The sequence below is a fragment of the Anolis sagrei genome, chromosome 2 (genome assembly GCF_037176765.1).
Source record: "Anolis sagrei isolate rAnoSag1 chromosome 2, rAnoSag1.mat, whole genome shotgun sequence".
Taxonomy (NCBI): Eukaryota; Metazoa; Chordata; class Lepidosauria; order Squamata; family Dactyloidae; genus Anolis; species Anolis sagrei.
This window is the reverse complement of record NC_090022.1, coordinates 133,095,994-133,119,110: the sequence shown is the minus strand read 5'-3', so window position 1 is coordinate 133,119,110 and position 23,117 is coordinate 133,095,994. Positions and strand designations below refer to the sequence as shown.

Below are 23,117 nucleotides of genomic sequence, written 5' to 3'. Positions count from 1 at the left end.
CATCTATTGGCCAACACACACATATTTCAGTGAAAGAAACTTTGCAGTCTTTAAAAACAAGATGAGAGAGGTGGAAGCTTGAAAAATCAACCCCAAAAAGGTAAGAACACAGGCGTAATAGCTTCTGATGCCTGAGAGCAAGCACAACGCTAGGAAGCCCAGGAGACAGAAATTCAGAGACAAGGAGAAGAAGGACTCAGCAAGCGCAAGTGAATCAATCAAAGAGACCGGCACAGTTTCTGACACAAGGCCCCTTCTGGATAATATACTGCAAGTTTATCTGTTATGTTCTGGACTTAATTACTGAGAAATTATAGCCTAGGTGCAAAGAAGAGGCAGCATTAAGAGCCAGGGGCACTGTGAAGGCTTTGGCTTTGTCAGCGGCTGGAAACAATGGCTATAAATTCTGAGCTGAGAGAGAAGATTGTGGTATATGCCCTGGGTATTATAAACCCTAGGGGGAAAGCCATAGGCTCCCTCACTGCCACAAAAACAGCTTGAATGTGCAGTCTTCCCACACGTGGGATGCTCTTCTTCACCCAGAAATAAAGGTCAGATCCTAAGGGACAGTGCGGCAACACAGCTTGAAACACAACAATTCGGATGCAGGAATATATAGGTCATGGATATCTAGAGCTTTTGCTACCCCTTGTTCTAAAAAGCAACATGGTTCAGTTGTGAAAACATGCCTTCTAGCTCCCACTGCTGAACTATACTCCCATATTTCCCCTGATTTGCTTTGCAATCTGGGGCAAATATCTCTATTGTTCTTCTCATATTTTCCCTACCTACCACTTTAAAGAAAGACCTTCTCTCACACTGTATCAGTGACACTTGTAGTCAAAAGCTGTCCTAGCTTTAGCAGTATCCAAGTCATTAAAAGTGACTGTAAAGTATGGCCTCCACAACCATGGTAGCCGTGGTTTTACCTACCTGTACCTGACCCTCTCTATGAATTTTTTAGGTCTTCCAGGCAATTCTATGGCATGCTTTTGGTAGAGGTTAACTCAGAGCTGAACTGCAGGATCTAAGAAATTCCTAGGAAGGATGACTCTCTAGGTTTTTCTATGTCATCCAGTGTGACTAGGATAACTTCAGTCGGAATGTGTTCATTTCAATAGGGTTCATGATTATCTATAGTTTTCTGATTCTATGGTAAGTTCAGGAGCACAATTCCTGCAGATAAGTAGGTTGAACTATATTTCAAACACTTGCTATTAACACAAAACTTTGAGAGGCTTTACAAGCCTCTTGCAGGGGAAAGTATGAACAAATACTGGGTACCGGATTATTATTTTTGAAAATTTAGTTTCCACAAAGCAGGCTGTGTATTTGTTCCTGTAATGTTTGCATTTTTTCATAAAATATCCAAATGAGGTTTCTCTTTTCCCAGACTGTCTTCTGCCCATTCCCAGTACAAGTTAAATTTTATTTTTGCCCACAAGTGGGTTTCCTTTTCATTCCAAAACATTCAGGCCAAAAAAGTATTCTTCAAGTGCTACAGTGTATCAATGAAATAGCAACTTGGCATTATAAAATTACAGTGTAAAAAAAATCTTTAAAAATCAGAGAGATTCCCCCTTTAAACTATTGGACCCTCATTGTAAACCACATCCTATTTAAAAATGAGGGGGGGGGGGGGGCTCTAAAAGAGTCCTAGTACCAGTCCAAGATTTTGCTATGAACAGTCCCTCCCTTCCAAAAAATATTAATGGAGTGAGTGGTGGATGCAGAGGCTATGATTGACAAAACCCAGCAATACCAAGAACACCACGAGGACTCAATCTTCAGTTGACCTATCTTTGCACACTTTATTTCTAATTTGCCCTCTTTCCTTAGAGGGACTCGGGGCGTCTTACATAAAAACAAAAGTGACAAACATTCAATTGGCCAATCTAGAAGAGCTTAAAGTGGTGTCAAACTGCATTAATTTAACAGTGTAGATGTACTCTATGTATGCACTGGTCCAAAATTATCCTCAGATACACCCATTAAATCTCTCCTTATATTCATCCTCAAATCTTCTTCCTGCCCCCCAAAACAGCACTCCTTATTCTCATGTGATGTTTTTGATAGCTAAAGGGAACTTCTAGGTTATTTTCATGTGGAAGGAAGTTCCTAACTGGGTTTATGTAATTCCAAGCATAAGATGTATAGGTGAGCTTTCCAATTCCCGAAAGGTAGATGGCTAAAGCTGTTAACTTCTAACATAACTACAAGTTTGATAGATTCATTCAGAAGGAACTACAGAATGATTCTCATGTTTCAACCCAGGGGATCAAAAGTCTGTGCCACAGTAAAGGTGGAATGCATAAATTAGGTTGCAATCCTGTGAAAACTTAACAGTGAGTAAAATCTAATAGATTTGATTGTATTCTTTTCTTTCTGTGCATAGGATTGGGGTGTATCTAAAGTAAACTTTGAACATAAGGATGCTTAATCCCGTAAGAGATTCAGGTTACACAGACTGACTTGTGCATTTGGACACCATGAGAAACCAGAAGTACTCAGAAAATATAGGATTTTTTAATGTTGGCTTGTTCCTGGGTTATATATGTTGGTAACTGATTGGTTGTATCTTAAAAACAGGGCAACAGTTGACTAGTGGGTGAAAACATTATCCTGGCAAAAGAAACTTCATCCTCTACATATTTAACAAAGTTTGTGACACACAAACAAAAGTTTGCCATATAATGAAATTCCCTAAATTTTTATGATAAAAGCAACCAGGAACAGACATGTATAACCCAGGAACAGCACCCTGCAGTTCCCAGGCACAAGTGCACAGCCAAACTTGTCTGCACAGATGGCTACGCCACCTCTATAACCCAGGAATAGAACTTATACAATGATTTGCATATTTGCATATTCACACCATAAGTTTTTTTAAAAAACCTTCGAATATTTAGCAGACGTCCCATGGCAGCCATCTTGGGGGCAGCAAAATCCTAGGACAAAGCAGCAAATATGGACAATGGAGGCAGAAATCCCGGGACCAACAGGTCTGTATGTAGACCTCTTCTAAAGTCCCAGGGTTTTGGGGTTTTTTTTGCCCCTGATTAAAACCCATGATTTGGTGCTGTCTGGAAGCGCTGTCAGTTAAACTAACCAGAGTTTTCCAGGTTTTCATATCACAAAGGGCAATGGCTATTAAAAAGTAGTTTTGAACTCGTTTTCAGAGGGAAGCATGAAGACAGAGTTTATTAAACCACAGTTTTGTAATTATAGCAGTTATCATAGTTTATTGTGATACTTGAATATGACAAAAAGGAACCTCCCAAAGACTTATATCTTTTAAATTCACAATCATGTGTATGTGTGTGTGGGTAGGTGGCTGGTCTATATCCTAAATGCTTGCACAAAGTAATTGGCATCCACTGGGATTTAATTATAAGACACCCCCCCACACACACACACACACACCCACACCCACACCCACACACACACACACACATGGACACAAAAATCTCATCACTCAAGTTTCTTTATATGCAGTGGCATGATCCCGTATATATTTTTGGAATATTTTCAAGCTGTGGATGGGCAATTGTACATACCTTGTCAGGCTATTATTTGTGGAAATGAGGCAAACAAAAATATTGCTATACAATTTTTTAAAGAATAGCTTTGTAACATTTGTTCTAAAGAAGAACAATAATGAATGGTTTGCAGTATATAGGAAATTACCCTGTCAAATGCCAGACCATTGATACATCCAGCCCATCAATGCCAACAGTGGCTTTAAAGAGATCTTTCTCAGATATACCTAGCAGTAAAACTGGGATAGTCTGTTGACAAACCATGTGTTCGCAAAACCAGTCTTGCCCCATGAGTAACTGGACAATGGTAGATAGACCATAATGATAATCTGCTGGATTTGGGGCGGTGCTTGGGAAGCATGGGGAGTATCTAAAAGCAGCTGGTTATCCAGCTAGTCCACTGTAGTCTCTGCTGTCATTTCCCATAATTTAGAGTTTTACCATAGCCAGCTACAAGATCCCTTTGAAAATGAATCTGTATGTAATGTGTAGACTTGCTAATTAGTCAAAATCAATGGCTCCTGTGCTATTTTTTATCACATAAATTTTGAGAAAAAAAGATGAAAGTCCAAAGAAGGACCAGTGTTTGGGTGTGTTTTTGCAAATGCTGGCAGCTTTGTTGCCATGTAATAAGTCATCCTGTAGGTTTTCAGAGTCGCCATACATAGAAATATCATAGCTATTAAATTTCCTTTTAATGCTTGCATTAGTTCACATTTTCAGAAAGTGCCCTAAACCTTCCAAATGGTAGTGGCATTTGGATAGTTCTACCGATTTCACCATAGCATTTGGAAAGCTGACTTTCACTCCCACAAAATTTGCAGTATGCAAGGAATATAGGAGGAAATGGGAAAACACACACACAAGGCACTTAGAAATTCTCCCCATGAATGCACAACATGTCCTTAAGCAGAGTTTAGCAAAAAGTTTAGTAATAATCATGTAGAATTGTTATTGCACAGAGAGCAATCACAAGGGTACTGTGAGGTCTGCAAATGAAAGCTCAAGAGAAACCAAAACCTTTTGATCCAGTGGATGTCTACTATAAAAATAAAGCCTTCCACCCACCTATCCTTTCCTTCTCTTTGTAACAAATCCCTCCTCTGGCCTTTTCACACAGTGTAGAGTTTCCTGGAGCTGACATTGGCCAGAGCAACCAAATCAATGCGCTCTGCCTAAAGAGGGAGTCTATTTATGTAACTTGTTCAGATAATAGAAGTGGCTGAAAATAGTCTGCGCAGCACATAAGCATTCCGGAGGCAATTAGCTTATCGCAGGGTCCTGCACTGGCTTGTGGCACTTGCTGACCATGGGCTGTCACGAAAGGGTACTTTCCAATGACCTTTTTTTCAATGGCAAACTCTTCATTTGACTCACATTACTATGTTTTACATAGCTAGGTCCCACCAAGTCTGTGTATGCGAGGAGAACAGATGGGAGAGTATTACATGCAGCGGAAGAGAGGAAATCTTCAGATTCGAGCAACAACCTAACCCACAAAGCTCTCAAAAGGAGTTTAGCTAGAGGAAATATTCCAGTTCATTATAAAGATAGTGAATCTCAGAGTCGAAACATCAAAACACAGTGTTTCAAGGGAATAAATGCAGAGGTGTTGCCTTCAAGCTATGCAGAGGTGATTGATTTGCAATTGACTTTCAAATGCCACCATCCCATTAGATGAATTCAGAGTTCTGCTGCCACTTTGCCCTTATCCACAGTGGTTTGCTCAAGTGGAAGCACAGCCTAAATGGCTGATACCCTTTGCATTACCTCTTACTAAACTCTATGGCTTTGCAAACTTCTGAATTGTGAACTGGGCTTTGCTATCACACAGCTGGCAACCTTGAGAGAAAATGAAACTGCCTCCATGTCCCTTCCTCTGTCTGCCCTTCATTTTTCAAATCCCATGCTTTCTCTGCTAACACTTGCAGTCCCCTCGCCCACCCAAGAACTGCCATTGTAAGCCTTTGTGGGCTCAGCCAGCCAGTAGTTCTGTACTATAAACCAGTGAAAAGTGCCTGGGTGATAAATATGCACATCGTAAAAAGAAAAAAGAACCTGCTACTGTCATTTAAAGTGGCTGTTTGGATAACTAAGCAAATATTGGTTCAGTCTTCAGAAGAAAAGTGTTGAAACTTTTAATGACCCCGAGACAAGGTAGAAGAAGAAACAGAAGGAGGGAAAAGAAATACAAATGCCAGGGATCAGTCATAGGAACAAATCAGCTTAATGAAAGGTACCACAACTGAATTGCACAGCCAATAATAAGAAATTGTAACTTGGGACACTTTCCATGCCCCTCCCCCATTTTTTTCTCTCATCCCCACAGGACATTTGTGAACTAGATTGCCTCCTTTCTTATTTCTGGTCAGCCATTTTTTTAAAATCACCAGGTTGAGCATCACTTACTCAATATGGTTGGTGCCGATAGTGTTTTGGATACTGGATTTTGTAATATTGAATATACATCATGAGAGATCATGAAGATGGGACTCAAGTCTAACCAGGACCGTAGCCAGAAAAAAAATTCAGGGAGGGTTGACAATTTCGGCGGGGGGGGGGGGGGGGTTGAAAATTTCAGGGGGGGGTGGTTGAAAATTTCGGGGAGGGTTGAAAATTTCGGTGGGGTGGGGTTGAAACCTGCCTCCTAGCTCACACTGAAGCCAAGAGCACAGCAGGGGGCAGAGCAACCTTCCATAGCCTGCAGCTCCACCCCTGTCAACCACCTCCACCAAGTCTGGCCTCCTTAATGAGAGCATTCAACACACACACACCCAACTTGGTTGCTTCACTACATCGGCTATTGCTGCAAGTAATGACAGTGTGAATAAATTGTCAATATTTGCTTGAGATAGTGCTTACAGTTCTGGAGGGACTCTTAATTTTTTACATCTCATAGACTTAGCATGGGGATTTGGTTAACCAGTTAAAATTCATGAGTAAACCAGGTTTTTTAAAAATATCTGAAACATTTCGGGGGGGGGGGGTTGAACCCCTAAAACCACCCCCTCGCTACAGGCCTGAGTCTAACCATAATATTTGTGTATCATATAGACCTTATACACACAGCCTGAGGTTTAAACAATCTTTTTAATCATTTTGCGTGTGAAACCAAGTTAGTATTCTTTGAACCATCGGAAAGCAAAGTTATTATTATCTCAGCCACTGATGTGGACAATATGTGATTTGGGAGCACTTTGTATTTTCACATTGGGGCTACTGAAACCCTTTTTTGTGTCAGGAGCAAATTGAGAAACTGCAAGTCGCTTCTAGTGTAAGAGAATTTGCCGCCTGCAAGGACGTTGCCCAGGGGACACCCAGATGTGTTACCATCCTGTAGGAGGCTTCTCTCATGTCCCCGCATGGAAAGCTGAAGCTGACAGATGGAAGCTCACCCCGCTCTATCGATTCGAACCAGCGAACCTTTCAGTCCAGCAGTACTGCTGGCACAAGGGTTTAACCCATTGCACCACCGGGTGCTCCTACTAAAACCCTGAGGTGCTTTTGAAAGATGGAGCATGAAAAGTCAGCCCTGAGGACAAGAGGGATCTCTGCTCCAATCTGCCCTGGGAATGTGAGAAGGATGGATTGCACTCCCTCCACGTGGGTGGCTGGAATAGTGACAACATGCCTTTCCTATGGTGGTTCAATGCACACAAACTTTGCTTCATGCACAAAATGATTAAACTATTGTATCAAATGACCTCTGGGCTCTGCATGTAAGACGCAGATGAAACATAAATAAATTTTCGGTTGAGACTTGGGTCTCATCTCCAAGATAATGCATGTATATTTCAATACAGGAATTCCGAAATCCCCTCCCCCGGGGGGGGGGGGGGAGAGAATCCCAAACACGTTTGATGCCAAGCATTTTGGATAAGGGACTCTCAAGTCAACCTGTTACCGCTTTCCGAGAGTGGAGGGTAGGGAGGTCATGGTATGCCGCCTCCCTCCCTTTTCCTCTCCCCTCCCCTGAAATCCTGGAGCTCTTCAGCCATTCCCCGCTCCAGCCAATGGAGGCAGGCGTTTCAAAGGAGGCTGTGAGGGAGAACAATGTCCTTTGGCGCTTCAAAGGAGGCTATGTATTTGTGTGTGAGAGTGAGACATTAAGAGAGCATGTGAGTGCATGACAGAGACAGAAAAAGATGGATAAAGTATGCGTGTAGGTGACAGACAAATAAATGGATTATTTGAGTAAGTGTGTGAGAGAGATACAAAACAAAAGAGAGTTTTGAGAGTGTATTAGTGTGAGAGAGACTGGGGAAGGGAGAAAGAATTCGAGATAGAGCAGGCATGGGCGAACTTCAGTCTTCCAGGTGTTTTGGAGTTCAACTCCCACAATTCCTGGACTCAGGCCCTTTCCTTTTCTTCCTGAGGGGGAAAAGGAAGGGGCCTGAGGCCAGGAATTGTGGGAGTTGAACTCCAAAATACCTGGAAGGCTGAAGTTTGCCCATGTCTGAGATAGAGGATGTATGTGTGTGAGAGAAACAGAAAAAGAGAGAAAGAGTTTGAGCTAGTATGTGCGTACCTGTGAGAGACAGACATGAGAGAAAGAGACTGAGAAAGTATATTTGTCCCTGTATGGTATAGTACAATATAGTAATATACAACACTGATATTGTGCTATGCTAATAATATAATATATTGCATGTGTATATATCTTGTAAGCTGCTCTGAGTCCCCTTCTAGGTGAGAAGGGTGGCATATAAATGTGGTAACTAAATAAATAAACACTGCAAAAGAGAGAGAGACTGGGACCAAGAAAGAGAGTTTGAGAGAGTGAGAGACAGCAAAAGATGGAGAGAGTGTGTTGTGTGTGAAAGACTGACAGCGATTAATAGAGTATGCCTGCCACCGGTCAGGGGTGCTTTGAAGGCAATCGCCCAGCTTCTTGGCAAGGGGTTGGACTGGATGGCCCACGAGGTCGCTTCCAACTCTATGTGCGTGAGAGACTGACAAGATGGAAATAAACGGAGCGAGGATGTGTCTCTGTGGGAGGGAGAATGAGCGTGATTCTGAGGCTAGGGCGGGGGCTTTCCTTGGGTCCGCTTCCTTGGAAGCGCCTGGGCACCTGTTGCAAAGGCGCCTCTTCCCGCCAGAGGAGCGAGGTCGGGAGAGAAGGGCTCATCTACACTGCCACTATATTGCAACACATTGCGGTCTACGCTGACCACAGATTGCCGTTTCAAAGGCCATTCCGTGGCGGGCTAGGTGGGGGCCTGCTTTCTTGTTTCCTTTGGGAAGAGCGAGCGGGCGCCTGGAGGTGTCGCCCGGTGCCTTCTTTTGAGCCTCTTCCTTCCCCGCGCGACTTTCTCCTCAGGCGCCTGCTTTTTGCGCGGGAAAGAGGAAGGGAGGGAAAGGAGCGGGGCTTGGAAGGCGCCTCTTTCCCAGCCTTGCCCCAAGCCTTCCGATTCAGAGGCCGTGTTGCATGCTTCTGCACGCCCGGGAAGGACACCGTCTCCTGGGAACCAGCGTGGCACACGCGCGCGGCACACAAAAGCCCTCGCGCCAGGCAGGGAGGGAAGGAAGGAAGGAAGGAGGGAAGGAAGGAGGGAGGCGGCGCTCCTGGGAGGCCGGCCCCTCCCTCCACAAAGCCTCGCTCGGGCCAGTGGGGGTCCCTTTCGCCTCGGGCTGGGCGCCGTCCCTTTCCTCGGGAGTCAAGCCTCTCATACCGAACTGTTCATAGAACCACTGAGGGCCCTTCCACACAGCCCGATATCCCAGAATATCAAGGCAGGAAATCCCACATTATCTGAGTATGGACTCGGATAACTCACTTCAAAGCAGATATTGTGGGATTTTCTGCTTTGATGTTCTTCCACACAGAGCCCTTCCACACAGCATTATATAAGAGAACCCCGTGGGCCATCCAGTCCAACCCCATGCCAAGATGCAGGAAAATCGCCTTCAAAGCACCCCCGACAGATGGCCATCCAGCCTCTGCTGAAAAGCCTCCAAAGAAGGCTTTTTGATGCCTGTCTTGAAGCCCATCCCGACTCCGGTCGACTCCGAGGCAAAACCCACCCTGGTTCAGAAGAGTAAGGGTCTTCCCTTGCCTCCCTGTGAGGCTGAGAGAGTGTGGCTTGCCCAAATGGGGACCAAGCGGGGATTCGAGCCCTGTCCTTTCCAGCCGTAGCTCTCCTCTGGGCTAAAACTCGCTACAACCGGGGCAAAAGCACACCCAGTCGGCGGCTTCCCCCTCCGCCCTCAGTCTCCAAAACCTTCTCCCTTCCTTCCCTCTTTCCTTCCCTATGGCTCTGGGCTCTCTCTCCCGGGCGATGTCTACACCGGACTCGTCGTGACACCCTTTGAACCGCTACTTCTCCACGCTCTGAGGTGCTGGCAGCTGTAGCTTTGCAGCCTTCCCTCCCTTGCCCTGCCCAAGAGTGTTGGGCCCTCCCCAAACTCCAATTCCCAGGTTCTCCTTGCACCGAGAGGTGGCGGTTCAAGCGCTGTCCAAGTGCATTCATTCTGGATCCCCAGCCTCCGTGCCCTCCTTCCAAACGCCTTAGCGAAGACATCCCCGAAGACAACCCCGGGGAAACCGGAGAAGAAAGTTGAGGATTCCCTCCTCCTCCCTCTCGTCTTCCCCTGCTCCTGTTCGAGGAGTTTCCCCCTTTCCAAAGGCGTCCAAGATTTCCACCCGCGAAGACTGCCACCCCGACCTCCTGAAGAGAGCCCCCCCTCTTCCCGGGACCCCCTTCCGTACCTTGAGCCGAGGCGGCGAGGATGCCCACCAGAGCCAGGAAGAGCGCCCAGCCCACGAGCTCCCAGGAGTTGCCCATTCCTTCCAGGCTGGGAGGAGAGGAAGAACTTCGCCGGAGAAGTGGATGGATGGAGAGAAGACAGATAGATCCCCCTCCTGGGAGTCCTTCCCAGGATCCGAAGCAAGGAGGAGAGCGGGGTCCGCTTCAAGGAAGGCCCCGCTTTCAGGGGAAGCAGTCCAAGGAGGGGCGGGCAAGGGCGGCTGCTCCCCGAAGCGGCCGCTTCATCCTCCGGAGGGAGGGCTTCGCTCGGCGCCTCCGGAGCAGATCCGCGGGTGGGATGGAGGGGGGAGGCTTCGGAGCAGCCGGGGCTTGTGCTGCGAGCTGCGGAGGCTCAACAGGGCGAGGAGAGGGAGCGCGGCGGTCGGGAGGAACCTCACCCGAGGCTCCGGAGGGGGGTGGAGGCGCGGGAGAAGCGGGGAAAAGGAGCACCACGAACCCCCCGCATCGCAGGCGGAGCGAAGTTGTTTCCTCGGGAAAAGTTTTGGGGAGGGCAAGACGGGGTCCGCTCCTGCCTGCCCGTTCCTCCTTCTTCTTCCTCCCTTTCCTCTTCCTCCGGGTCTTAGCCCAGCCGGCGAGGCATGCTCAGAGCCGGCGGCAGCCTTCGTGGGCGGGTGGTTGCTCTTCCCCCAAATCCAAAAGGGCGACGCGGGGAAGGCTCTCTTCGGCTGCGGAGAAGGCGCTCGTCTCTCCCTGCCTCTGTCTCGGCGGCACGGTCCGCGCGGCCTCCTCCTCCTCCTCCTTCCCCTCCCCTCCCTCCCGCTCCGTGCTTCGGCTGGCAGCGGAGTGAGTGAGCCCGAGACCGGAGCCCAGGAGGCGGAGAAAGAGAGGGGCCCGCAGCGCCACCTGGTGGCCCGCGCCGCAGGAAGCGCCTCGCGCGCCCTTGGCGGAAGGGAAGGAGGGAGGGAGGGAGGAAGGAGCAGCAGTAACAGCAGCAGCAGCTTTACTACAGAAGAGACAGGTCAGATGCCCATCTGTCGGGAGAGCTTGGGTTGCCCTTCCTGCAAAACAGAATGGGGCTGGCCTTGGCGTCTCTTCCCACTCTAACCGTAGCGTTGGCTAGTAATACAGAGAAGTCACAAATAAGGTAGAGTCTCGCTTATCCAACATCAACGGGCTGGCAGAATATTGGCTCAGCGAAAATGTTGGGGATTAAGAAAAGGCCTATTAAACGTCAAATTACGTTATGATTTTACAAAATTAAGCACCAAAACATGTTTTAAAACAAATCTACAGAAAAAGCAGTTCAGTACAAAGGAACCATATGTAGTAATTACTTTATTTACCAATGTAGCTCCAAAACATCGTAATGCATTGAAACAGCTGTGGATCCGGGCAGGAGGCAGACTGTTGGATAATACAGAAGGTTGGATAAGCGAGACTCTATTGTGAAAAAAAGAGAGAAGCATATCCAATAGCACAGGCATGGGCAAACTTCGACCCTCCAGGTGTTTTGGACTTTCAGCTCCCACAATTCCTAACCTGCTGGCACAGCGAGTTAAACCACTGAGCAGCTGAACTTGCTGGCCGAAAGGTTTGTGGTTCAAATCTGAGGAGCAGGGTGAGCTCTTGCTGTTAGCCTCAGCTTATGCCAATCTAGCAGTTCGAAAAAATGAAAATGTGTCAGCCCTTACTTATCATCTGGCTCTTGCACTTTTCTATCAGACTTGTCCTTGCAGTTGTATTGCACAAGCCCTTGCCTCACCCCTTATTTCTGAAATGTCCACTATCCTCAGCTACTGGTTGTTGTATGATGATGTATGTTTTATGATGTTTTTAATATGTATTTTTATTGTGTTATATTTTAACTCTGTTTGTCTGGACTTGGGCCCCATGTAAGCCACCTGAAGTCTCTTCAGGGAGATGGTGATGGGATACAAAAATAAAGTTATTATTCTATAATAATAACTTTATTTTTGTATCCCACTACCATCTCCCTGAAGGGACTTCAGGTGGCTTACATGGGAACCAAGTTCGGTCAAACCAAGTCCAGAGGTACTGCTCTGGCAGGAAGGTAATGGCGCTCCATGCAGTCATGCCAGCCACATGACCTTGGAGGTATTTATGGACAATGCTGGCTCTTTGACGTAGAAATAGAGATGAACACCAACTTCCAGAGTCAGATTCGACTAGACTTAATGTCAGGGGGGAACTTTACCTTATCAAATTAAAAGAAAGGTCCTGAAAATAGATGAAGAGGGGACAGGATACTGGTTAGAAGGAGAAGGAGAAGGAGAAGACACAACACAAAAATGAAGAATGGAAGCTGAAATTTTCCTCCCTTTTCCCCCCTTTATTATTTTATTTTATTTTATTATTTTTCTTTCTCCCTCTTTCCCCACACCATTCTATCCTATATCACTTTCCCCCCTCATTTAACTATTTATTTTATTCATTTATGAAAAAATCTCAATAAAATATATTAAAAAAATTAAAGGAAAGGAGCGGTGGATAGAGGAATGGTAGTACAATTATGGTAGCTTCAATAACAGTATTCAGCTAGAAAAAAATGGCCAAAAGTATGTGGAATCAGCTTTCAAAAGGAATATTTAAGCTAAAGGTTATTGAATATGGTGGTGCTTTGAAAAATAGTTTTGTGACTTTTTCAACTTACAGTGATGCTGTCACTGGGTTTTCTTGGCTGAGAGACTGACCCTTACATCTATATTTGGAAGGATGTCCATCTGTCGGGACTGCTCTGTATCTGGCAGGGGATTGGACTGGATGACCCCTGTGGTCTCTTCCAATTCTAGGATTCTAGGATGCCACTACATCAGAGCTTTCCAAACATTTCATATTGCTGCCTTTTTAGAGATGCATCATTAGACAACACAGACACAATGAAGACATCTGTCCTTGTGCTTTGCTACTCTGCTGCTGAGTAGTACGCATGCTCAGTGTGGAACACATCTCACCATGTTAAAACCATGGATATTGGTCATAATGAGACATGCCACATTATCACAGGATGTCTACACCCCACACCGGTGGAGAAATTATACTGCTTAGCCGGTATTACACCATCTGACAACCATCAGGAAGTAGCAGTCAGCAATGAAAGAAATCGAACAAAGGGGAGAGGAGGTGGAGTATATGTCAAAAACTGTTATGCTGCAGAAGAGATGCAAGAGAGCAATCTGGGAAACCAGCTTGAAAGCATCTGGATAAGAATCAAGGGAACTGGGACTCAAAAAGAGGTCATTGTAGGCGTCCACTACAGACGTCCAAGCCAGGAGGAAGAACTTGATGAAGTCTTCTGCCAACAGTTGACAAAACAGGCACAGAAGAGGCAACAAGGGGGTTGACTATTCTTGATCTCATCATAACAAATGCGGAGGACCTGATGGGATTTTGGCCTGCATCAATAGGAGCATAGTGTCTAGGTCCAGGAAAGTAATGCTACCCCTCTATTCTGCTTTGGTTAGACCACACCTGGAATATTGTGTCCAATTCTGGGCACCACAATTCAAGAGAGATATCGACAAGGTGGAATGTGTCCAGAGGAGGGCGACTAAAATGATCAAGGGTCTGGAGAACAAGCCCTATGAGGAGCAGCTTAAGGAGCTGGGCATATTTAGCCTGAAGAAGAGAAGGCTGAGAGGAGATATGATAGCCATGTATAAATATGTGAGAGGAAGCCACAGGGAGAAGAGAGCAAGCTTGTTTTCTGCTTCCTTGGAGACTAGGACGTGGAACAGTGGCTTCAAACTACAAGAGAGGAGATTCCATCTGAACATGAGGAAGTACTTCCTGACTGTGAGAGCTGTTCAGCAGTGGAACTCTCTGTCCCGGAGTGTGGTGGAGCCTCCTTCTTTGGAAGCTTTTAAACAGAGGCTGGATGGCCATCTGTCGAGGGTGATTTGAATGCAATATTCCTGCTTCTTGGCAGGGGGTTGGACTGGATGGCCCATGAGGTCTCTTCCAACTCTTTGATTCTATGATTCTATGATTCTATGACCAAGACACTAACATTTCCAGACCACCTATTACAATGCACCCTGAGCCCTGCCACATGCACAATGGAGGACCTTCTTTTAGCAACACCTGAGGCACTCCTAAGTGGCCAGCTTCTGCTGCACCCCCAGTACTCTTCTGGCATGATAAATAAATAAATTAGACAACACAGTAATTCAGTGTCAATATGAAACATGAGGTTAAAACAACCCCTTAAAAATTACAGACACATACACAAATTGTAATAACAAAGCATACAGGGACACAATGTATCTCATAAAAATTTTCATTTATATATTTAGAAGTATATGATTTGTAAGATGATAACAACATACATTTCCAACTTTTTTGTCATTTGTAAATACCACCAGCATGGAAGCAATGATTCTCCTCCATCATCTCTGCTGGACTGGCCATGTTGTCTGAATGCCTTATCACTGTCTCCCAGAGCAGTTACTTTACTCTCAGCTCAAGAACAGAAAATGGAATATCGGTGGAGAGCAAAAGAGATTTAAAGTGGGCTTAAAGGTAACCTTAAAAACTGTGGCATAAACACAGAGTACTGGGAATCCCTGGCACTTGAGTGCTGTAAGTGGAAGCCAGCTGTTGTTGGTGCTATGGATTTTGAAGAGCCATGGATAGTCCTGCATGGCAGGGGGTTGGACGAGATGGCCAGTGTGGTCTCTTCCAACTCTGTGATTCTACGATTCTGTGATTCTTCTAAAGGAAGAAATGTGCCAAGAGTGAATGGTTGCCTATAATGATGATGATGTGCAAGAATGTTTTAAATAATCTATAACTAATAAAATAATATTTACTAATTTAATGAGTTGTATGAGGTTGATGGGATGAACACAGTTTTGGGGTATTTGGTGGAATATTAAATAAAATATATGCACATTAATAATAATAATACTTTATTTATACCCCACCACCATCTCCCCAAAGGGACTCGGATGTTGGGCCAAGCCCAACAACACATCAGTAAAAACAACAAAGCAATAAGCAACCAAAACAATACAATTAATATAACTTAGATATAAACAATAACACACAGCGATTTAATAACTTATGGCCAGGCCAGATGTAATAGTTAAAATTTTTAAAATAAACACTGGGCATGAACAGAGGTAGGATGTATCTAGTAGGAGGGTTTAAAAGAAATGTAGGGAGAGCAACCCAACGGGTAGTTAGTTAAAGTGCTTCTGAGGACATTTTGCAGGGAATTTTGCACATCTGCACACTACAATCAACACACTAATGTGTTGTGGCACACAGTTTGGAAAAACCCTCCTCTGCATCATAGAAATAAGACACTTGGACACTACTTTAACTGCCATGGCCCAATATGATAGAATCATGTCAGTTGTAGCTTGGTGAGGCAGCAGCATGACTTGGCAGAGAAGGCCATGTAAAACTCCCATGATTCCATAACACTGAACCATGGCAGTTAAAGTAGTGTGCATGATTTCTACAGTGCAGAGGCACCCACAGAATTACAGAGTTGGAAGATTCCCAAGGGCCATCCAGTCCAATCCCCTGCCATGCAGGAAAACACGATCCATGCAGTCCTGACAGATTACCATCCAGTCTCTGATTTAAAACCTCTAGAAAAAGAGACTTTACTATGCTCTTATGAATTGTTTTATCATGTAACTGAATGTCAATAATTTTGTTAGTTTTCTTGTTAGCAAGCAAGTTAGAAAACCTGATGATGGCAAGATCTTAAATTCCAGGTTTTAGTCCTAACCTTAAAGAACTAAGAGCACTATCTCCAAGAAACAGCACCTTGGATAGTTCTATTGATATTTAGGCATGAAACCTATTCAGTACCCAGGTGATATGGATGGAAGTCTAGTCTAAACCGTCTGGAGGTTGAGTAAGGCTGCTTATATGTTTTGCAAGATTGGGTTCTTACCTGTCTAAGAGAATAAGCATTCCTGATCTTCTCACCAGAAAGGCAAGTATCAGTTAATGCTCTGCCAGTCATATGTCATTAATATACTATAGTCTTAGAAGGGAAGGTAAACATTGAAATGAGCATAGGCTCATGGAACATTTGGATGTTTTGTCTTCTTACTATTGGTTATGCTGGGTTAGGGCTGATGGAAGTTGTTGGCAAAACCTAATTATTTTCATTTTAAATATTTTATTAGACATTTATTAGACACAAGGGAAAAGACAAGAGAGAGAGAGAGAAGCAGCAATGAATAGGGATTTACTGTACATTTGACTTCTGACTTTCCTAACAATGGTTATGATCTTACTATATATAGTATCTTCTTCAATGTTGGGTTGTTGTAGGTTTTTCGGGCTATATGGCCATGTTCTAGAAGCATTCTCTCCTGATGTTTCACCTGCATCTATGGCACGCATCCTCAAAGGTTGTAAGGTTTGTTCTTCAATGTTACTTCACTTCAAAAACTTCTTCAGCTTAACCAAGCCTGTGTTTTCTATTTTGCTTTCTTTTTCACTACAAAAAGAAATGAAAATCAAGAGTTCTTAATCTAACAAAAAATAAAATATATTGAATAATAAGTTCTTATTGCTTTAGAATATGGCAGCCTAACCATCTTTTCCCCAAAACAGCATCATATAAACAACATCTTGTTTACATGTTGCTTCTTCAACCTAAATAGTCACCACATGTATAATAAAACCAGTAATCTTCAGCCACATATGTCTTAACTTATATTTAATTTATGCCCCATATAATTTACAGATTATAGCATTTATTAAACATTCTATTTAAACTTCATGTAACTCAGAAATGTCCTTAAATGAACCACCTCAAGCAAGCAACTGATATGCCTATTATTTCTAAGCCAAATAAAACCAAACCTTTTATTACCTACAAACATTTATATTTGAGTTGGGGTTTTCTACCAAATCTCAGGGACTTTAAAAAATTGAGCATAACTCATCCAAAGTAAATAAACCTGCAATGAGTACATAATCTCAAACACATAGTTCATTTTAATTTTAAACACTTTGTTTACTTCCCCATCAGTGCTCTGGGCAAATCAACCTTTATTGTCAATAAAACCCTCCAAAATCTCTGCTATAAAATTCCATGCTCTTAGCAGGTTCCTCCTGGACAAACAATTCTTCATTTTTCTCTGAGTGATCTCGATCTTTCTCCATATTTTTCTTTCCAGTTTGATCTTCACCCTTTTCTTCTTTGGAGAGGGAGGACTGCAGTCTTTGCCGTCCTGATTATCTTTGGCCATATAAATCTCAGTTGTTCTTAGGATTCCTCTCCAAATCATCATCCTCTGATTTAAATCCTCTCTTACCAATTTTACATAAAAATATTTCATTCCAAATTGCTTGATATCCAGGCACTCTACATCTCCTTCCACACATTTCTGATTTTCTTCAGACTTCTAAATCTTTATTATCAGATGGATTCTTTTGTAAGGTCCTAAATGTAGATTCACTTATATTTGTGTCAGTACAATAGCTGCAGCTAAAACATCCTGTCCTTACTGCAATCCTGATTCAGAAGTAAACAACCACATTCTCATCCTTCGTAAAACATGTTGTTCCTATTATTAATTTCTCTTATAAAAGATTTAACTCCCCTTACTCTTCAATTCCAATATAATTTATTCAGCAATAACTGCAAGAAGCATTTCTCCTTCAGCAGAATGCACACAGAAGATGCTAATGAGATGCCATAGCCAACTCAGATGTCCATCGGCAAAAGCACATTGAGGCCCTTTCTACACTGTCATGGAAAACCCAGATTATTTGCATTGAACTGGATTATATGGCAGTGTAGACACATATAATTCAGTTCAAAGCAGAAAGTAAAGATTATATCTGATTGATAACCTGGATTATCTGGCAGTGTAAACGGGGTCAGAGAGGAGCACAGTATTTCAGACTGCCTAGAGCTTCACACTGTAAGAACAAGTTCCAAATTGCTGTATTCCAGGCAAGGGGGCAAAGTACATCATTATAATTTTACTAATGTTCTACATCTAATCTTCTTCCCACGAGCAATTCATTAACAATCCACTCCCATTTTGGAGTTCTGCACTTTATGGAGTGATTGGTTCAGCTGTTGCTTGCCACAATTTTCTGTTCCAATCACATTTGTTTTTCTTCTGATATGTGTTTCTGCACAAAAGAGAGCACAAAAAGACCACAAAAAGGCACACATATATCAAAGTTCAGGACCCCTGGTGGTGCAATGGGTTAAACTGCTGAGCTGCTGAACTTGCTGACTGAAAGGTGGAGTGGGATGAGCTCCCACTGTTAGCTCCAGCTTCTGCCAACCTAGCAGTTCAAAAACATGCAGATGTGAGTAGATCAATAGATACTGCATCTGTGGGAAGGTAACAGAATTCCATGCAGTCATGCTGGCCACATGACCTTGGAGGTGTCTATGGACAACGCTGGCTCTTTGGCTTAGAAATGGAGATGAGCACCAATACCCAGAGTTGGACACGAATAGAGTTAATGTCAGGAAAACCTTTCCCTTTCCCTTTATATCAAAGTCCCCTTTTACACTTTCATTAAGACAGGGAGATATTTTAGTATGTTAACCTGAATGGGAGGTGGAGAGAGATGGATGACTGCTAGCTGGTGGCTTCCATGACAGTGGTGGTCAGCCTCTACTTGAACAGATTTTAGCTTGACTTTTAAAGGAGCTACCAAAGATGTTGAACCTGAATAAATTACATCTTTACCTTGGATAGCTCCTTTAAAGTTTTGGCCAAAATCTGCCATGCATTTGCCAACATCACTCCCATAGAAAATACCACTGTCCTCAAAAGAACTACAAGCGCTTGTAAACTGTACATAGAATTAAACTTAAGTTTGCTGATTTTTCTTTTGTCCTCTTGTTTCTCTTTTTCTTTTTCTAGATGGAATTACTTTTGTTGATCTTGTTCATAGTGATCACCAAAGTTTTAAAATGATTTTAGAAATGGGGCCATCATGAACTACACCTTCCAAAATCCCTTGTCAGCTGGTTGAAGCTGTTAGGAGTTGGGGTTCAGCATTTGAAAAAGCATAGGCTCTTCATTTCGGTAAAAGAAGATAAAGTGAGAGGCAAGGTAAAACAAATCCACAGAAAGAGGAAAAAAAATATAAAATCTATATTATATGAGAGTGAAGAATGTTATTAAAGTAGCATGGAAAGTATCTTGAAAATGCTATAAATAGAGATAAAATAAAATGTCCTATCACAACCAGAGTACAAAGGATGATTAAGATGATAAAATAGCTGAGAGTGGGAATCAAAACAAACTCCTTTTAAAAAAGACAAAGTTTAGCCCAAATGAAAGAAAGGGAAGAGAACACAAACTCAGATAAATTATATGCAAGTCGACAATCAGAGAGGCTGTTGAAGAACAAATTGCTAGATGTAAAAAAACTCATCATATGAAAATTCTTTAAATACATCAAGAGCAGGAAGCCAGGCAGGCAGGCAGTGGGCTCTGAGATGACAAAGATGTAACAGGAGCACTCAGGGAAGACAGGAATATTGCTAGGGCACATCAGTGAATTCGTTATGTCTGCCTTTCCTGCAGAAGATGTTGGTGCGATATATCCCCACCTGAACTTTTTTCAGGCAATAAATCAGAACTGTGTCAAAGAGAGATGACAAAGTAGTTTTAGAACTAATCTGCAAGCTAAATAGTAACAAATCGCCAGGGCCATATGGCATTCACTTGAAAATTCTTAACTCAATAGGAAACTGCAGACCTATCTGTTATAACCTAATCAAATCAAGCTGTTTATGCAAAGCTGGAAAGTGGGCCATGTTATACCAGAACTGTTTTAAAAAAAACACACACACACATTTAGTATTTTCAGACATAAGACAAGAGATCTGCTTTGAATTTTTCTCCGTATAGGTCAATCTCTCCTCCTTTGAGGCCCTCAAATTTAGAAAGACCAGAAACAAGGAAGGCATTTTTGGCAAGTGCAGTTTATCATGTTGAGACCTAAAAATCCTCTTTTCTATATAGCGAATAAATAGTAAGGGAGTCTAGCCCATCTTCACCTCTGTTTATTCTCCATCCTGTGGTTTGCTACCTTTTCCTTCTTTCATCCCCCCCCCCTCCAAATCAATAACAGGAAAACAAAACGATTGTATTACATCTACAGCTAACCAGCTAAAGTGGGATGCAATCCAGCTGTGAATTCCAATCCATTGGCTGAAGATGAATGAAAAACGAAATGTTAAGAAAAACCTTATTCCAGATCAGCTGTATTATTAATACGGTACAACCAATATTTTATTTATATCTGAGATGGTTTCAAAAGGTATTGATTTAATTTGCTTACAAGAACATTTCTTAATTTAATCACAAGACAATTGGTGATAGCATATGTTGATCTATGTTTAGATGTCTGGGAGATTTTCAGCAGCTCATTAAGAGTTTTGAGAGCCTTTGCACACTTTACAATTGTTAAAACAATGGTTTTCAACATTTCACATTCATTCTCCTGCCAAACAACAACATACCCTGAGCTTGCATCTCATTTTTTTCGCACTCCTCTATCAAATCACCAACTGTGCAGAATGCCAAAATATAGAGGTAATACTGATTCAAATGGCAGGGGAAAGAAAGGGTGAAGTAAAGAAAGCTTGTTTGTAAACTGGGATTTACTGGTTTCCAAAGGCCATGCTGATATTAGCCTCTTCTTCTTCTATACAGATCTCTGTTTGTTTACTTTGTACCAAAGGTGGTGTATATATTCAGCTTCTACATGATCATGTATGCCAATTATGGTGTTGGCATAAAGTCTAAGGAAACACTAGTGGAGTATAATTTGATAAACTAACCCATCCTACCCATTTATTGATGTGCCACAATTGCCTTTAGATGCAGAGTGGTTGGCAATCTGCAAGAGGACCTTCTTAGAGAAATATCCTATATGTAAAACTCACAGCCCCAAGAGATTGGGTCATTTTAATCTGATTTTTCATGTTGATCTTTTAAGGGTTCTGTACACAGCATCCAGACGGTCTTGTCACAAGTCTTTGGAAAATGAGAGAAAAAGATGAAGCAAGAAGCCAGCATGTTTGAGCATAGAACTATAACTGAAGAACATGGTTTGAATCCTTATTTGGTGATGAAAACCCATTGGGCGACCTTGGACAAGTCACACACTCTTAGCCTCAGAAAGCCCATGATATAATTGCCATACACTGAAAATGTCTTAAAGGCATAGAGCAACACCAAAGTGTGTGCATATGGGGGTGGGGGTGAATACCATGATTTTCATATTGAGTATTTAATTTTCCATCCAGCCATTCTACAGTCTTCTTCCATCTCATGTGTGTGAATGAAGCTGAGTCAGAGCTATTTGCTGATGTCTTCATCTTTTATTTTGCAGCTTTGTTCTGTGGGTGTGTCAAAGGGCAGCCCCCAAAATACTTGGTTTAGTTTGAGTTTATTTTTGGCTCATAACCCACACACATGATAGAGGAAAGGCATATATTTGAACAGCCATTTTTTCCCTCAAAACCCACACGCTCTTCCTCTGGGCAGCCTGGATGTACTTGAAGGCAACAGAGTTTTCAAACAAGAATGCTTTTCCACCCTCGCCCCCATTAAACCCACACTCCTCTGCTCTGGAAAGCATTCTCTTTGAATGTTGAGACTTCCATGCTACCAACAGATGATAGATGAGAAGGAACTGCAACCTTCCCATGGTGCTAATAACCAAGTGTTTTGTCTGATTCAATTACCCCAGGAAGTTCCAAATATCTCAGGAGGATCTGTGCCGGGGAGGCTGTAGAAAGGAAAAATACCTTCTGCCAAGCTAAAGAGAAATACAGTAGTTATTGGCTACTGTATCCTCCTAACACCCTCTTGTGACAGAGGTGGGTTTTTGTCTATAATATTATCACAGGCTGGGAATCTTTTATCTTGGGAACAGAAGTGTTTAGGGAAATGGATTTTTTTAAATAGATTTTTGGAATACCTGTTTTTGCATTACTTACATAATGAAATATCTGGAGATGAGACCCAAGTCTAAACAAAATCCCTTTAAACACCTTATACACACAGCCTAAAGTTCATTCTATGCAACATTTTTAATAAGATTGTGCTTGAAACAAAGTTTGTACACATTAAACCATCAGAAAGCAAAGATGTCATTATATCTGGACAATTTGAAGATTCTGGAATATTTTGGATTTTGGAATTCTGGATAAAGGTTACTCAACCTGAAATAACTTATTTCTGTTACTAATAAAGAAAGCAGATTGGGATAAATTCCAAAGTAGACAAATAAATAAGTCATTATGTTCCCTATAGTCTGTTCTCCAAGAAGCATTGATACCAAAGCTGTGAAAAGGTAGATTTCCAGGAGCCAGGAGCTGGCGAGCTCCACTGGTCAAGTCCCTTCTTAGATGTAATTAATTGCTTTTTTTGTCCATTTAGACACTCTTCAGATTTTAGCCACTGTTTTGCTGGTTAGAAGCCACTATGTGCTTTATGTCTATTTCCTATTCAAGTTGATTCTGAAGATGTAGGAAACTTTAGCTAGACCCAAGAAACCACAATTGTTTTTTCCCTCAAAATCCCACTGGTCCCATCCTAGAATTTGACCTAAAATTGTAGGAATTGACATTTTCTTCCTCCCACAACCATGGAAGTATCTTGAATAAAGGATTATGGAGTTATATTGTCCCATTCTATTTCCAGATCCTGGTGCTGAACATATTTCCACCATATGGCTATGATTCAAACCCTGCCTAGAGAATCCACAAAACTTTGTTACAAGGCAAATTATTTATTTGAATATAGAAGCTGCTGAGGAAGACAATCCAGTTAGAAATGAATCCAGCAATTCAGGAATGATTTAATATCTTGGGACAGCTTTTATTTAT

At 42.8% G+C, this 23,117-nt stretch overlaps 1 protein-coding gene across 6 annotated transcripts in view; it reads right to left on the bottom strand.

Moving 5' to 3' along the window:
- Positions 1 to 11,057, bottom strand: part of SDK2 (sidekick cell adhesion molecule 2) — a 375,646-nt gene extending 364,589 nt beyond the window's left edge. For 5 of the 6 annotated variants that reach the window (XM_060764242.2, XM_060764244.2, XM_060764247.2 and 2 more), the window contains exon 1: positions 10,249 to 11,056. In XM_060764242.2, coding sequence (XP_060620225.2) covers positions 10,249 to 10,324 — 76 coding nt within the window. In that variant the 5' untranslated portion in view covers positions 10,325 to 11,056. Of the gene's footprint in view, positions 1 to 10,248 lie in introns of all 6 variants that reach the window. The other variant, XM_060764246.2, reaches the window with a different exon arrangement.
- Positions 11,058 to 23,117: the final 12,060 nt, after the last annotated feature.